General features: G+C 45.2%; 1 protein-coding gene across 3 annotated transcripts in view; it reads left to right on the top strand.

Annotated features, from left to right (window-relative positions):
* Positions 1-1,180: 1,180 nt before the first annotated feature.
* The window catches only part of LAMA3 (laminin subunit alpha 3), a 283,212-nt gene continuing 267,941 nt past the window's right edge, over positions 1,181-16,451 (top strand). For 2 of the 3 annotated variants that reach the window (XM_073006417.1, XM_007974441.3), the window contains exon 1: positions 1,182-1,754. In XM_073006417.1, the coding sequence (XP_072862518.1) occupies positions 1,461-1,754 (294 nt within the window). In that variant the 5' untranslated portion in view covers positions 1,182-1,460. Of the gene's footprint in view, positions 1,755-16,451 lie in introns of all 3 variants that reach the window. The other variant, XM_007974442.3, reaches the window with a different exon arrangement.

Genomic DNA, 16,451 nt, shown 5'->3' with positions numbered 1-16,451 from the left:
TGTATATAGTATGAGGTGGGGATCCTACTCAATTCTTTTGGGATATCCAGTTTTCCCAGCAGCATTTATTAAAAATATTATTCTTTTCCCATTGAATAGTCTTGGCACCCTGTTGAAAATCCAGTGACCGTAAATGTAAGGGTTTATTTCTGAGCCCTCAATTCTAGTCCATTGATCTATGTTTATCCTTATGCTGGTACTACACTGTCTTGATACCTGTAGTTTTGTATTAAGTTTGAAAACTAGGAAGCGTGAGTCCACTGACTTCATTCTTTTTCAGAACTGTTTTGGCTTTTCTAGGTCTCTTGCATTTCCACATGAATTTTAGGATCAGCTTGTCAATTTCTGCAAAAAAAAAAAAAAAAAAAAAAGTTGGGATTTTGATCCCTATCAAAATCCATTGTGTTGTACTGTAGGTTGCTTTAGGAAATATTGCCATCTTCACAATATTGTCTCCTAATCCATGAACATGGGATACTTTTCCACTTATTTAGGTCTTTTAACATTTCTTTCAAAGAGGTTTTGCAATTTTTATTGTACAAATATTGCATTCCTCTAATAACTTAGAGGGCCTAAGTGGGTTCTGTTTTAGTAGGGTGTTCTCCATATAAGACCAAACATCAGACCGGGAGGCGGGGGTGGGGGGTCTCCTCTGTTCTGCGGTCAGCACTGCAGGTGGCGTACCTCACTCAATCTCTCTTAGCTTATCTGTAAAATTTAGCAGATTAGCCATCTAAAGGATTTCCTCTAAGATTTGTTTCCAGGTTGGCAAATTACAACTTGCATTATTGGCTGTCTTTTAAATATGTACGTTCCACCACTCCCAGTTCCCTGGCTCAGCCTGTGGCTGCAGTGCCACAGGGATCCTAGGTGCACAGTGTTGAGGAGTTGATGGATCAACTCTTGGCTGGGAAATCGAAATGTCTTTGATGTGAGTTCTGTAGGTAGTGGCAGTTTCCTCTGCTCTCAACCAAATTCGTTTGCAAGCCTCCTTTACTCCTAGGTCACAGGTGGCTTTTCTGGCTTTGACCTGAGCGGTGAGTATCCAGCGAGGAGAACAATCTAATTAATTTCTGTCCTGGCGCCTGGGGGTTTCGAAGATCCCAGGCTCCCGCTCCGGCCGCCTGGGTGGGAGCCCAGGAACGCCTCTCCCATTCCCCGCCCGCGAAGTTTGCAGCGCGCCTCGCGCGGGAGAGACGCCGTCTGCTGGCCCGCGGCTGAGCGCTGTCAGTTCCTGATCCGGCGGGTGCCCGCTCCAGCCGCGGCAGGTTCCCGAGCTGAGCGGCTACCCCCACGCCGCGGGCTTCCAGCGCGTGGAGCAAGGGGAGCGGCCCCGGCGCCGCCCATACCCCCGGCTGCACTAGTCCTGGCGCTGTAGGTCCGGGAGGCGCGGGCGGAGAGCGGCGGTGCCCCCGAGCCCCTCTGCGGAAGGCGCAGGCGGGAGGATCCTGCGCGGCGGGATGGCGGCGGCCGCGCGGCCTCGGGGTCGGGCACCGGGGCCAGTCCTGCAGCCGACGCCGCTGCTGCTGCTGGTGCTGCAGCTGCTGCCAGCCTGGGGGGCGACCGCTCGGGATCCCCGGGCCGCGGCCGGGCTCAGCCTTCACCCGCCTTACTTCAACCTGGCCGAGGCAGCGAGGATTTGGGCCACCGCCACCTGCGGGGAGAGGGGACCCAGCGAGAGGCGGCCCCGGCCCGAGCTCTACTGCAAGTTGGTCGGGGGCCCCACCGCCCCAGGCAGCGGCCACACCATCCAGGTGAGGGCCTCGGAGAGAGCCGGGGTGGGCGCGCCTTCTCCTTCCCGCGCCGGCCAGACACCCGGAGAAGGGAACGGGCACCTTCCCCACGCGCGCTAGTGGTTCCGAGCGACCGGGAAGGGCAGCCCCCATCCCCGCACGCGAGGGCCCACAACCCAGGAGCGATCCCGTGGAGCACCGCCTCGGCACCACCCGCCCAAGGCCAGGAGGGGGAAGCACGCGAGGTGACCGGAGGCTGTGGTCAGGCTCGGGCAGGTGGAGGGGAAAGTGTGAGGTTGCGCTCTAAGAGATGCAGGCGCCTCGGCCCTTCCCGCCTCCGTTATCCACGGAGCGTGCCGCCAGGCTTGAGTCCCCAAGGGTTCAGGGGCGCCTCCTGCCCCACCTCCCGTACCTTATTCGGAGGAGCTGGTAGCAGTTACCTTCTGTGTTGTATTTTAAGAGAGAATTTTTAGGTTACAACAGCGGTATCACTTTGATGTTACTGAAAAGATTCACTTCACTGCACTGTCTGAAGTGCCACCATCCACTCGGGGCGAATGAGACCTTAGGCAGACAAAGATAGAAATGGCTCTCAGAGATCCGAGCCTCACCGCGAACAGCTGGGGCAAACGACATTGAGGTGCAGGTTAAGCAGCATCTTGCAGTGCCTGGCCCTTATTCACAGGTCTCGCTCTGTGGCCAGGCTGGAGTGCAGTGGTGCGATCACAGCTCCCTGCAGTCTCGAACTCCTGGGCTCAAGGGATCCTCCCGCCTCAGCCTTGGGAGTAACTGGGACTACAGGAGTGCAATTGCCTGGCATTTTTTTTTTTTTTTTTTTTTTTTTTTTTTTTTTTTTTTTGAGACAGAGTCTCGCACTGTCGCCAGGGCTGAAATGCAATGGTGCGATCTCGGCTCACTGCAATCTCTGGCCTGGCAAATATTTATTTATTTATTTATTTATTTTTCTGTAGAGACAGAGTCTGGCTATTTGGCCCAAGCTGGTCTCAAACTCTTAGCCTCAAGCTGTCCTTCTGCCTTGACCTCCCAAAGGGTCAGCAGAATTTGAATCCAGTCCTGACTTTGAATCCTCGACACTAAGCCCAAATTGTCTCCTTCTTCTGCAAAGTATTGTTGAGGATGTTGAGGAATAGGAAGTGTAGTGGGAAGAGGGAGTGATTTTGGAGCTTGGGTTCCAAAAAAGCAAGGCTGTCATTGGGTGACTAGATTAGTGCTTTAGAAACTCTTTTGACCATGCACTTCCATAAATGACAAGTTCTTGAATGTGTAGTGCCATATGTGCTTATTTACTTATAAACTACATGCATGTATTAACATATTGATATGTGTTGTGCATATTTTAAAACATGCAAAAAGAGAAATCTAAAAGATACAATAACAATGATGAAAATACTTTTTACCACATTTATATATTATGTATATTATAAAACATGCAAGAAATGAAACTAAAAATATAAAATAACAATGATGAAAATACTTTTAACAGTCCCAAATAATTTTACTTTCTCTATTTTATGAGTGTGTGTTTATAAACACACAAATATGCAAATGTAATTGTGTGTATAATTATTTTTGAGAAATTTAGTTTAGCTCTTATAACAACTCAGTTTTTAATTTAATTTTAGTTTTGAGACAGGGTCTCGGTCTGTCACCCAGGGTGGAGTACAGTGGTGCTATCTTGGCTCACTCCAGCCTCCACCTCCCAGGCCCAGGTAATCCTCCCACCTCAGCCTCCCAAGTAACTGAGACTACAGGCACACACCACCACGTGTAGCTAATTTTTGTATCTTTTGTAGAGACAAGGTTTTGCCATGTTGGCCAGACTGGGCCTGAACCCCTGGGCTCAAGTGATCTGCCCACCGTGGCCTCCCAAAGTGCTGGGATTATAGGCATGAGCCACTGCACCCAGTCTGATTTTATGTTATACTTGATTTTAGTGGTTGTTATAGCTGAAAAGATACCTCAAAAAATATGTAGATTCAAATGGAAGAACTGCATTGACCAATCACATAATTTACAGAGTTCAGTGCAAAGTGGAAATGTAGAACCCTCGTTAAAAAATTATTTTAAATATGAAGATGGTGACAGCACAGCATTGAAGTAAGTGAGGAGCCCTTCAAAGTGTAGGGCCCCACATGACTGTACAGGTCTTTGCTGTCTAAGCTCACTAAATCATGGTACTATAGCGCTAGCTCTGCCCCATCCTTCAGTTAGCCTAAACATTTTTAGAAGTAGAAACTTGGCCAGTAATTGTTCACTTCCAAGTTGTATTCAGCACTTCCTAGTAGAAAGGTATTACATTTTGATTTTTTTTTATTTTATTTTGAGGCAAAGTCTCTTGTCTCTCCCAGGTTGTAGTGCAGTGGTGCGGTCTTGGCTCACTGCAACCTCCGCCACCTGGGTTCAAGCAATTCTGCCTCAGCCTCCCAAGTAGCTGGGATTACAGGCACCTGCCACCATGCCCGGCTAATTTTTGTATTTTTAGTAGAGACGGGGTTTCACCATGTTGGCCAGGCTGGTCTCAAACTCCTGACCTCAGGTGATCCACCCACCTTGGCCTCCCAAAGTGCTAGAATTACAGGCATGAGCCACCGCACCCAGCCCATTTTGATGTTTTAAACAATAGATTCAAGACTCGTTGTAAATCTTTTGTCGGAAAATATTAATGTTAGAAATTTTTTTTTCCATGAGAAAAGACTTATTTCTGTCATTCTGATGCTTGTTTTCTATATGCCTTATATATTTTTTGGCTACTCTCAATTCTTCTATTATTGTCTTCTGGTTTAATTGATTTTTACCATTTTAATTCCTCATTTCCTTTTCTATATATATTTAAGTTTTTTTAGTACTTATTCTAAGGATTACAATTAATATCCTAAATATATAACAATCCAGTTTGAACTGATACTAGCTTAACTTCGATAGCATCCCGAGTTTTGCTTCTATGTAACTCTGTCCTTTATGTTATTGTTGCAAATTACATCTTTATACATTGTTGTTCATTATTATAAATTTATGATTATTGTTATTATATATGCATTTGTCTTCTAAATAATATACAAAAAAACAGTTAAAAACCAAAAATATGGCGAGGCATGGTGGCTCACGCCTGTGATCCCAGCACTTTGGGAGGCCGAGTCGGGCGGATCGCCTGAGGTTGGGAGTTCAAGACCAGCTTGGCCAGCATGGTGAAACCCTGTTTCTGCTGAAAATACAAAAATTAGCCGGGTGTGGTGCAGGCGCCTGTAATTCCAGCTACTGGGGAAGGTGAGGCAGGAGATTCGCTTGAACCCGGGAGGCAGAGGTTGCAGTGAGCTGAGATCGCGCCATTGCACTCCAGCCTGGGCAACAAAGCAAGACTCCATCTCAAAAACAAAACAAAACAACCCCAAAATACAATAATACTGGTTTTTATGTTTACATATGTAGTACCTATACTGCTGTTCTTTCTTAGTATGGCTTTGCATCACTGTCTAGTGTCTTTTCATTTCATCTTGAATGACTCCTTTTAGCATTTCTTGTAGAGTAGATCTGCTAGCAGGATTCCCTCAGCTCTTGAGAGTGAGACTCTGTCTCAAGGAAAAAAAAAGAAAAGAAATGTACAGTGCATTATATACTGAACACGTTTGGCATGCTAAACAATCCACTGGCATACAGACTTCTATAGCCTTTTATATTACATAAATAGTAACTTGTTTTAGTACTTTTTAATAACTAGATATTATTTGTTTAAAGATACTTTGTTATCAGCTCAAATAACATTTTGGGGGGAGATTTTAATTTTTAAGGTTAATTTAGTGGCAATAATACATTTTTCCAGATCATATATTTATTCCTGGTTGTAATTTAGGCATTTTTGAAACCTGTGTTAACCTCAGCATTCTGGAACCACTTGCCTAGTTAGGAAAAGATTTACTAAGTGGCACCTGACTGGTCTAAGTCAATGGACCTGCCTGTGGTTGTGCTATATACGTGGATTCCTGGTCAAGTGGGTGAGTGGGGCCGCCTGGGCAGGGCTGCATCTGCTCACAAGCAGGGAGTCTTTTTCTGCTTTGCAGTAAAGAACTGTTTGAATGAGGTAGTAGGGCACTGATTAGATCCCTCATGTCAACAGGGTGGAAACTGCCCTGAGAAAAGCCAGCTTCTTGAGTCCCATGTGTCCTGCCAGTTTCTCAGTGTCAAAAACATATTATATTCCCTCAGTGGTTCTCCCATCCTAGAAGCTCAGAAAATACATGTGGAGTTAATACATGAATATTAACTGGAGAGAAATACGGGTTTAAAGTGATTATGCATATCTTAATTGTGAGAGGTGGGAAATAGAAGTGAGTTCTCCGTTACTTTCAAATTACACCATATATTGTGCATACTGTGTATAGGAGTGATACCAAATACAGGGGCAGAACGGCAAGAAGGAGGAATGGTCTAGTAACGAGGGGCTCTGCTCCCCTGCTTAATGCAGGGTATTGATTTAACACACACAGACAGCACTTACTGATGCTTGGCACAGGTCTAAAGCATATTACACATTGACTTCTTGATTGTCACAACAATTTATGAATGTATGAAGGAGGTACAATTAGCATGCTCCTTTTACAAATGAGGAAACTGAAGCACACAGAAGTTAAGTGATGTGTCCAAGATCACACAGCTAGTACGTGGTAAAGCCAGATTTAAACCCAAGTACTCTAGCTGCAGAATTCACGCTCTTACCTGCTATACTATGCTGTCACAGACATGCTGACTACTCCTTCCTCTGAGTTCCAGATAAAGTTTGCATTGCCTTGCTAATTCCACTCATCTTGGAGCCATTCATTTTCAAGTCTGTCTCCTTATTAGGATCATGAGCTTCCTGAGGGTGGGGCCCTGTCTTCCTGTTCATGTCTGGACAGAGTATTGAGATTCCCTATAGAGAAGAATTCCTGTGCAAAGTATGCTGAACTGTTTCCTTGTGGAAGCTTGTCTTAGACACTCCATCAATGCTTTTTGAAGAAATATTCAAAAGGCACCACCACCATAGAATTTACTTATTAGAGCAACCCGCTGCTGGAATTGCTGTTTGATTTTAAAAGTACCTGAATTTCAACAATCTGTCTTCTGGAAGACAGGTGTGGCCCTGCTGTGTCTGATGCAGTGACTGAGCCCAGGGCCTAGGACTAGACTCCCAGAAACTGGAAGCGGCAAGGAAGAGTTCTTCCTCTACAAATTTTAGAGGGAGGGCAGTCTTGCTGACACTTTGATTTTGGTCTCGTAGCCTCCAGCATGGTGAGAGAGAAATTTCAGTTGTTCTAAGCCACGCAGTTTGTGCTACTTTGTATGGCAGCCTTAGAAACTAATGCAGTAACTAGCTTTAATCAGTTAACCAGCAGTTGTATTGACCATTCAGTGCGTGCGTGTTATCCCTGTATGGGAGAGCAGCAGAGAGGGGACACTGCATAAGGCTCTGTGTGTAGTTCTAGGGTCTTGGTTTGCGAGACTTTGCAACCTGATAACTCAAAATGTGGCTCCTAAAAAGAATGAGAAGAGCTCTAGGCTGAACAAATATTTAGAGATCATGCACGTTAAGAGTCATCCTTAAGGCCAGGCCTGGTGGCTCACACCTATAATCCTAGCACTTTGGGAGGCTGAGGTGGGTGGATCACTTGAGGTCAGGAGTTTAAAACCAGCCTGGCCAAATAAAAAAAAAATTAGCTGGGCATGGTGGTGTGGGCCTGTAATCCCATCTACTTGGGAGGCTGAGGCAGGAGAATTGCTTGAACCTGGAGGTGGAGGCTGCAGGGAGCCAAGATCGCAGCACTGCACTCCAGCTTGGGTGACAGAGTGAGACTACATCTCAAAAAAAAAAAAAAAAAAAAAGAGAGAGAGAAATATTTGCACTTCTTTATGGCAGTAAGCTGTGTTGTGTGTGTCTTATCCCTGATCCTTGCTTAATGCATGTGGGGTGGCCCAAGTTTGGGGGTGGTGTATACCTGTGAGCCTTGGATCCACTATTTGAACAGAACCCAGTGGTTGGATAATTCCTTCATTACTAGTGAGGGCTCAGAGGGCTGCTTCAGGGGAGGGAAGGGATGGAATTGTGAAATGAAAGCTCCTATTCCCTATGTCCTGTGATTGGCTTTGCAGAGACTAAATATTGCAAAACATTTGTGTGCATGAAAGACATCGGTGGCAAAGATTCTATGCAAGATAGTTTGCCTGGTAATTTGAGAAGAATGCAAACATTTCAGACTTTTAAATTTTCTTACATGTTTCCAGGCTGCTTTCCTATTTTATTGTGATGACTTATCACTTACTGTATCTTTAATGTGCCATTGAATTCTAAATGTTTTTGATGAACTAGAAAAAGTAGCAGAATGTTCTGGGAGACTTCATTAGGAAAATCACTAAATAAGCTTGTTATAAACTTGTTGAGTTATCTTTCTTTCATTTTATTTCAGTATCTTCTAGGTAAACTTAGTAGACTTTTCTTTGAATAAAAATATAGCTGTTAAAGTAAAATTTTCTGATAGAAATGCTAAGAGCAGTGAAATCCTTTTTTTTTTTTTCTTTTGAGACGGAGTTTTGCTCTGTGGCCCAGGTTGGTGTGCAGTGGTGCAATCTCGTCTCCCTGCAACCTCCACCTCCCAAGTTCAAGCAATTCTCCTGCCTCAGCCTCCCAAGTAGCTGGGACTACAGGCATGTGTGATCACGCCCAGCTAATTTTTGTATTTTTAGTAGAGATGGGTTTCACCATGTTGCCTAGGCTGGTTTTGAACTCCTGACCTCAAGCAATACACTGGCCTTGGCTTCCCAAAGTTCTGGCATTACAGGTGTGAGCCACCGCACCCTGATAGATGAAATCTTTATTCTCTCTCTCTGAGCAGGTGCTGGCTTAGGAGAGACTCTTTCAACCTTTCCTATACTTAGTGTTACCTGAAGCATCCTCGTTTTCTTTGATCACTTGCCTTGGTTCTGGGGTGTGGTCTTTCTCTGGCTACTCCATATGTGACTGTCACAGCAGCTTAAGAAAACTGTAGCTCAAACAAGCTGCAGTAGAACTGCCTGACTAAATATGAGGAAGAGGAGGCCAAGGGCCTTTAGAATCATTACAAAGATGTTTGTAAGCAGCGGTTCTCCATCTTCATGGGAAATTAAATAGGAAAGAGCGTGTAATATTGCAGCACTAAGTACTGGGGTTTGCTACTGAGAAGAACTTCCTGTGCTAAGCGTGCTGCACCACTGAAATGATTTCTGAAGAGGAGGGTGAGGAGTTCATCTTTAGGTCAAAATCCTCTGTGTGATCTTTTAGCCCCCAACATTTGCAATTACAAGGCTTTACTTGGGAGGCCTCATGGGAGACAGCTGCCCTCCCCACACCTGACTTGATGCACAGTGAATGCATTGCAATTTTCTGGAGGGAGTTTTGGTCAAGGATGCAGGCTCTACTGGCCCAGGAGCCTCTCATACACACATCTGCGTTCCTGACCCAGGAGCCTCTATTCTGGGGGCTCCCTTATCAGGAGCCTTGGCTGAGGTTCTTCCCAGGTGTCTCCACTGAGACTTCCTTACTAGTGCACCACGCAGTTTGGGAATCCCTCATCCAAAAATCCGAAATCCCGAATGCTCCCAAATCCACAACTTTTTGAGTGCCAGCATGACATTCAAAGGAAGTGCTCATTGGAACTTCCTGGATTTTGGATTTTTGGATTTGAAATGCTTAACTGGTAAGTATAATATAAATATTCCAATATATAAAAAAATCTCAAATCTGAAACCTTTTTGGCCTCAAGTATTTCGGATAAAGGATACTCAACCTGTGTCAGTTTGCTCGGGCTGCCATACCAAAGTACCACAGCCAGAGTGGCTTGAAGAGCACAGTTTGATTTTCTCACAGCTCTGGAGGCTTAGAAGTTTAAGGCATGGGTATGGCTGGTTTCTTCTGAGGCCTCCCTCCTTGGCTTGTAGACGGTCACCTTCTGCCTGTGTCTTCAGGTGGTCTCCTCTCTATGCGTATGTGTCCCCATCTTCTCTTCTTATAGGGATTCCAGGCGTATTGGAATAGGGCCTACCGTAATGACTTCATTTTACCTTAATTATCTCTTTAAAGGCCCTGTCTCCAAATACAGTCCTATTCTGAGGTCATGGGGGTTAGGACTTCAATCTATGAATTTGTGGGAGGGGGTGGGTGTTGGGGGGAAATGGAACATTGGGGAACCAGCCTGTCTCTCTCTCTTTTTTTTTTTTTTGAGACGGAGTCTCGCTCTGTCTCCCAGGCTGGAGTGCAGTGGTGCAATCTCTGCTCACTGCAAGCTCCGCCTTCCAGGTTCGCGCCATTCTCCTGCCTCAGCCTCCCGAGTAGCTGGGACTACAGGCACCCGCCATCACGCCCAGCTAACTTTTCTACTTTTCGTAGAGACAGGGTTTCACCGTGTTAGCCAGGATGGTCTCGATCTCCTGATCGTGTGATCCGCCCGCCTCAGCCTCCCAAAGTGCTGAGATTACAGGTGTGAGCCACCACGCCCGGCCTGTCTTCTCTTTTATCTCTTGCCTGCACTGTCACAGTAAGTTAATAGTCTGGGTTGGTGCTTCATTTGGACTCATTGTCTTAATTTACCACTTTAACAGCTGGAAGCTCAACAGAGGCTGGAAGACTGACTTTTGAGGTGATTCTTAAAGTAGATTCCAATCAACTAATAAGAACGGTGCTGCCTGGAGACTTGCATGCCCACGCACTTGTGGGTAATGTCCATTCACTTCTGTATTTAGCAAATACTTATTGGCATCTACTATGTGCCAGGTATAGGGGATAGTGATATAAGGGGCTGGAAGTATAGTTACAAGGCAGAAAAGGCCCCTGTCCTCACTGAGCTAATGTCCCATGGGGAGACTGTAGCCATTGAGTAAATATAATAATCATAGGTTGTTATTTTGCCTTAGAGAGAATAAACAGGATTCTGTGATAAAAATTAAAGAGGAGATGATGGCCGGGGTGCAGCGGCTCACACCTGTAATCCCAACAGTTTGGGAGGCTGAGGTGGGCAGATAGCTTGAGCCCAGGAGTTCAAGACCAGCCTGGGTAACATGGTGAAACCCTGTCTCTACAAAAGAAAAAATACAAAAATTAGCTGGGCATCGTGGCATGTACCTGTAGTCCTAGCTACTTGGGAGGTTGAGACGGGAGGATCACTTGAGCCCAGGAGGTTGAGGCTGCAGTAAACCATGACTGCATCACTACACTCCAGCCTGGGCAACAGAGAGAGAAAGAGAGAGAGAGAGAGAAAGAGAGAGAGAAGAGAGAGAGAAAGAAAGAAAACAGGAAGGAAGGAAGGAAGGAAGGAAGGAAGGAAGGAAGGAAGGAAGGAAGGAAGGAAGGAAGGAAAGAAGGAAGGATGGAAGGAAATGATGTTGGCGCCGAATCCTGAGGGTTGAGAGGAAGGCAGCCTCACAAAGAGGTTGGGAGAGGGCGACCCCGGAGGCCTGAGTTCACTGAGGTGGGAACATGCTTGCTGTGTTCCAGGAACTCAAAAAGTCACATGACTGTTGTTGTTACATGTTTTGAATGTTGTCCCTGAGTGAGATCTCTGTGGTCTTTCTAGAATTTATACAGATTTCATTTTATTTTGGTATGTATTGATACCTTTTCTGGTCCTCAAAAAAATTTAAGTGAGTGATAAAACTAAAAAAGGTTGAGATGAGGGAATTGGGAATGTGGGAAAAGAAAACAGGAAACTGTGTAATTGTTTCATAAAGGGGTTAAAACAGTAACTGAAATAGAACTGAGAGGGAAAAACCTGGTTTGAGGAATGAGTCAGGTTGGGGTCAGACTATCTCCTTGAGGAAGGTGTCTGATTCTCATAGATCAGTAGTTGATGGTTGAATGGGTAAACTACCAGGAAAGCCCTATTTTCATAAATCTAGGCTAATAGGAAGTACTTTGGGTTTGGGGTATTAATTGGGCAGGCCTAGATGTGGCCTGGCCCACCTTGTAAACTTGCGTTTGCTTTGGAGCAGATGACTTACATGTCATTAAAGTTGCCAAACACCCCACTGACAGTAATGTCAGAGGCATTCAAACTAGAGAAACTCCATCTTGAGTGACAGCTAGGAAAATGAGGCTGGGACGTGCTGGCCTGCATTCCCAGAAAGCTAGGTATTCCTAGCCTGGAGATGCTTACAGTTAAGGGAATAGATTGATAATGTTTACTAAACAGACCCGGACTTGGGAGTGTCCTAATATCCCGATATCTTGAGAACAAAGGCATTCCTAATTTTGCTTTAAAGATACTAATATTGATTCTTGCAAAATACAGTAATTAAGAAAATTAGTCCTTTATCACAAACCCTTGTAGCAGAGCACATCTCCCCATGATCTTTTTTTATCCTATATAAAATATTTTATTTATCCTTACCTAAAGATCCATGATCTTTTTTTGTCCTTACCTTACCTAGGTAAGACGTGTTCCTCCTCTTACTTTCGGGAATGCCCTACTCTGTTTATGAAGTAGCTGTTCTTTCACCACTTTACTTTCTTAATAAACTTGCTTCTGTCTCACACTGTGGACTTACCCTGAATTCTTTCTTGTGTGAGATCCAAGAACCCTCTCTTGGGTCCTGGAACGGGCCCCCTTTCCTGTAACAGTAACATACCGACACTATACATAGGGAACAGGAAAATAGAGAGAGAAATAGAAGGAAGAGGATTGCATGGAAACCATTGAAAAATTGGGCTGTAAGTCTTCCAGAAATAACTTCTTGAGTTCTTTCAAGAAGGAACCAGTTGGTACCAGGAGCCTAAAGTAGATGTACGGTGTCATGATTAAGAGTATGGGCTTTGGAATTAATATAGCTGGCTTTAAATGTATTCCTTCCCAAAGAGATGACCTTGAGTGAGTTAGTTATTTAACCTTTATGAGCCTTGGTTTCATCATCTGTAAAATGGGGACACCACATGGTTATTATGAGGATTACATGAGGTAAATCATAATGCATCTGGATCACAGTTAGTGTTTAATAAATGGTAACTTTTTTCTTTTCTTTTCTTTTTTTTTTTTTGAGGCACAGTCTCACTCTGTCACCTAGGCTGGAGTGCGGTGGCACGATCTCAGCTCACTGCAGCCTCTACTCTCTGGGCTGAGGTAATCCTCCCACCTCAGCCTCCTGAGTAGCTGGAACTACAGGGGCGTGCCACCATGACCAGCTAATTTTTGTAGTTTTTGTAGAGTTGGTGTTTCGCCATGTTGCCCAGGCTGGTCTCAAACTCCTGGGCCCAATCTGTCCTCTCGCCTCCGCCTCCGAAAGTGCTGGGATTATAGGCATGAGCCATCACGCCCAGTCATAAGTGGTAACTCTAATTAAATATTGTTGAGAAATCTATTTTGGTAAGAAAGTCAAAATAAGACATTGATAAAAGGGGTCAGATGTGATGAGGTGCAGAGATTAGGAAAATGAGGCATCGTTACCTGGGAAACCTCTTTTTAAATGGAAATAAATCATAATGAAGAAATATATTGTGACCACAAGAATAGCTCTCATTTTCTCTTTCCTCTCTAATTTGGCCATGATAAGCAAGGAAGGTGAGTACCTGAGAACTCACTGAAACTGGTGAGACGCTGCCCAGAGATAGAAGAGCTGAGTTGGGCATGAGTGGAGCTTTCTGGCCAGAGTGGGCAAGTGCTCAGAAGTTAGGAGCTGAGAATAGGTTCTGGGGAGGCCGTGAGGAATGGAACACATGGATTTCCATTAGGGTAGAAAAAGCGAGTCTAGATTTCATTAGACTGTGCTTTCTAATAACTGAGTTTAGTGACATAGGTATCAGTCTGCAATTACTGCATTCCTTCCTGTGGCTGGTTAAAAACTCCTGAGTAACTAAATTTTATAGTTTCTGCCATTTTAATTTATGAATCAAATCAACTAATACTGAGTGCCTACCCTGTGCCAGATACCTATCTAGGTTTATAGTAGTGAGCAAAGTTGATGGAGTCCCTGCCCTCAGGGCAGTTACAATCCAATAAAGAGGATAATTTAAAAAGGAAATGATTTGCAATTCCTGCTGAGGATGAAGAGAATCGGGTAGGGGGACAGACACAGAGGTAGAGGGCAGCACTGCTTTAGATGGAGTTGCTAGGGAAGACTGCCGAAAAGAGACTTCAGTCAGGGAGAAGCATGTTTCTGGGAGAGGGAACAGCATGTGCAAAGACCCCTGAGAGCAGCCTTGGAGTGATTGAGAAACAGCAAGAGAGTCAGTGTGGGTCAAACGGAGTGAGTGAGGGGAAGTGCGAGGTTGTTTCAAGCACATTTGTTTTAATCCTGATCGGAATGATCTAGTAGAAGGGAAGAATTGAGATGCAGTGGGGAGAGAGAGGAGAGAGCGAGAGAGTGAGAGAGAGAGAGAGTCAGGGGAGGGGGACTTTGGAACACAGAGAGCTTCTTCATACCAGTGGCAGGCAGGTGTATGGGTACAGATGTTGTGAGGTTGGTAGATTAGGAAGATGAGAAAGTTAAGCAAATTCACGAGGTGAGGGGAAGGGGGTGGGAGTTTGAGGAGCAAGGAGAATGTGTGAAATAACTTCCAGGAGAGTGAAAGAGTAAATATAGTGAAACATTACATCAATATAGAAAAACACAGTTCTCAGTTGTCTATGGAGGGAGAAGCCTAACGGCAAGCATCTTCCTTCCTAAAGGAAGCATCTTTCTTCTTTTTTTAAAAAAATTTTAGAGACAGCATCTTGCTCTGTTGCCCAGGCTGGAGTGCAGTGATGTGATCATGGCTCACTGCAGCCTCAAACTCCTGGGCTCAAGGGAGCCTCAGCCTCCCAAGTAGCTGGGACTACAGGTGTGCACCACCATGCCCGGCTAATACTTTTTTTCTTTTTTGTGGAGATGGGGGTGTCACTTTCTTGCCCAGGCTGGTCTTGAACTCTTAGGCTCAAGCAATCCTCCCACCTCGGCCTCCCAAAGTATTGAGATTACAAGTGTGAGCCACCACGCCTGGCCTAAAAATATCTTTCTTACCTGGTTGTGTCTGACTTACAGGCTGGTGGTGCCCAGCAGGGGAGATACATGTTTTCTGGCCAAGCCCAAATCTCTGTGGTGCCTAAATCTCCAAGGCACCAGCAGACTGAGATGCTACACCTCATACTGCTAGACAGTTATTCCCCCTCTTCCTTGTCTCTTGTTTTCCCTTCTTCAGCATCCCCTTTTGGGCTAATTCTCAGGTTCTATCTTGGCTCCATCACTTAGACCAATTGCTCCAGCTCTTTGTCTTTCTGTTTCCTTCTCTGTAAAAGGGTCTGATGCTTGTGTCTACCTTGTAGATTTGCCATGGAAATTGAGTTAATGCATATGAAGTGCAAGGGGCCACGTCTGGCACATGGATGTTTCCTTTTGTCATTACTACCATCAATGCAGCTACTTCTATGACTGTTGCAGCGCTGTCTATGGCTGGTGGTGCACCCAGATGTGCCAGTCGTCATTGCCTCTGAGGTTCCCAGACTGCAGTGGGGAGAAGAATCCTTTGGAGTGCTTCTAAAAAATTCTGATGCCCAGCTCCTGCCAGAGATGCTGATTCTAAGTCCATAAGGGTCTGCATTTCCAGCAAGCACTCCAGTGCTTCCACTGGTGGTATGATCCCACCACCTGGTGTCTACTTCACAGATGACATCTCATTTAATCTTCAAACCACTGCGTAAGATAGGCAGTATTAACCCATTACAATAAAGAGAAAATGGAGCTCAGGGGAGGCTACATCATTCAACTAACATTCCGTAGCTGTAACTGGTAGCCATCAGGATTTGAATTTCCATCTATTCTACTCCAAAATGTAGAGTAGTTAAATGAGTTAAAAGGAATGAGTTGAAATGAGTTCAAAGGACTCCCCCACCTAGAATTTGGAGTTTTGCAGACATTTGCTTATCTGCTTCTTTTTAAAAAGGGGTACATGTGTGTGTTTTAAAAAATACCTGGAACCAACTTTGAGTTCCTTGTTTTAGCTGTCTCTCAAATCCCTATCTCTAGGAACCAGGCACATTAGAGATGTCATCTTCTACCCCCTGGTGCCGTGAAATCTTGTGTGTGGGAGTCACAGAGCTGAGTGTTCACCACGCACTCCAGTATATTTAGGAAACATTCAGGAAATTCACAGAACACTTGCCCAAATCATCAGTAACCACACCTACATGCCTTTGTGACTCTCAAAAGGGAGAAGGCTCTGAACAAGGTCTTTGCAAAAGAGCAATCCCAAGTTAGGAAGGGAGTTCAGGATGTTCTACACATCAGGCCTCCCGCTGGCTTGGGTTTGGGCACTGGAGACACCGTGGCCTCCGGAACCTTAGTGAGTGATGGCGAGGAGCAGAGGTTCGTAGCCATATGAAGGTGGTAATTTGTAGTGGGACTGTTGATGGATGAGCGTTGGTTAAATGCTTATCTTGCTGGGCTTTTTGTGCCTGCCACAAGGGCGTTCATCTGAACCTCCGCCAGACAGGTTTCTCTCCCCAGCTAGGTCTCTTCCCATACATCTGGTAGTGGGCAGGCATATGGAAAGTCACATAATTGTCATTCCAGGACTGTTTCACGCTGTCTAAATCTAAGACAGCACCTTGTGATGTTGCTCACGAGAGCAGCTTGGCCAGGAGGAAAGCGTTCCAGGCTGTAAGTAACATTATCAGGTACACACGCAGTTCCTGGCCCCAGCACGACCTAGCTGTGTGGTTTGAGATGAAGCAC

The sequence above is a fragment of the Chlorocebus sabaeus genome, chromosome 18, assembly GCF_047675955.1.
Source record: "Chlorocebus sabaeus isolate Y175 chromosome 18, mChlSab1.0.hap1, whole genome shotgun sequence".
NCBI classification, from domain to species: domain Eukaryota; kingdom Metazoa; phylum Chordata; class Mammalia; order Primates; family Cercopithecidae; genus Chlorocebus; species Chlorocebus sabaeus.
Note: the sequence above shows the minus strand (reverse complement) of the source record. Positions and strands in the feature narration are given on the sequence as shown.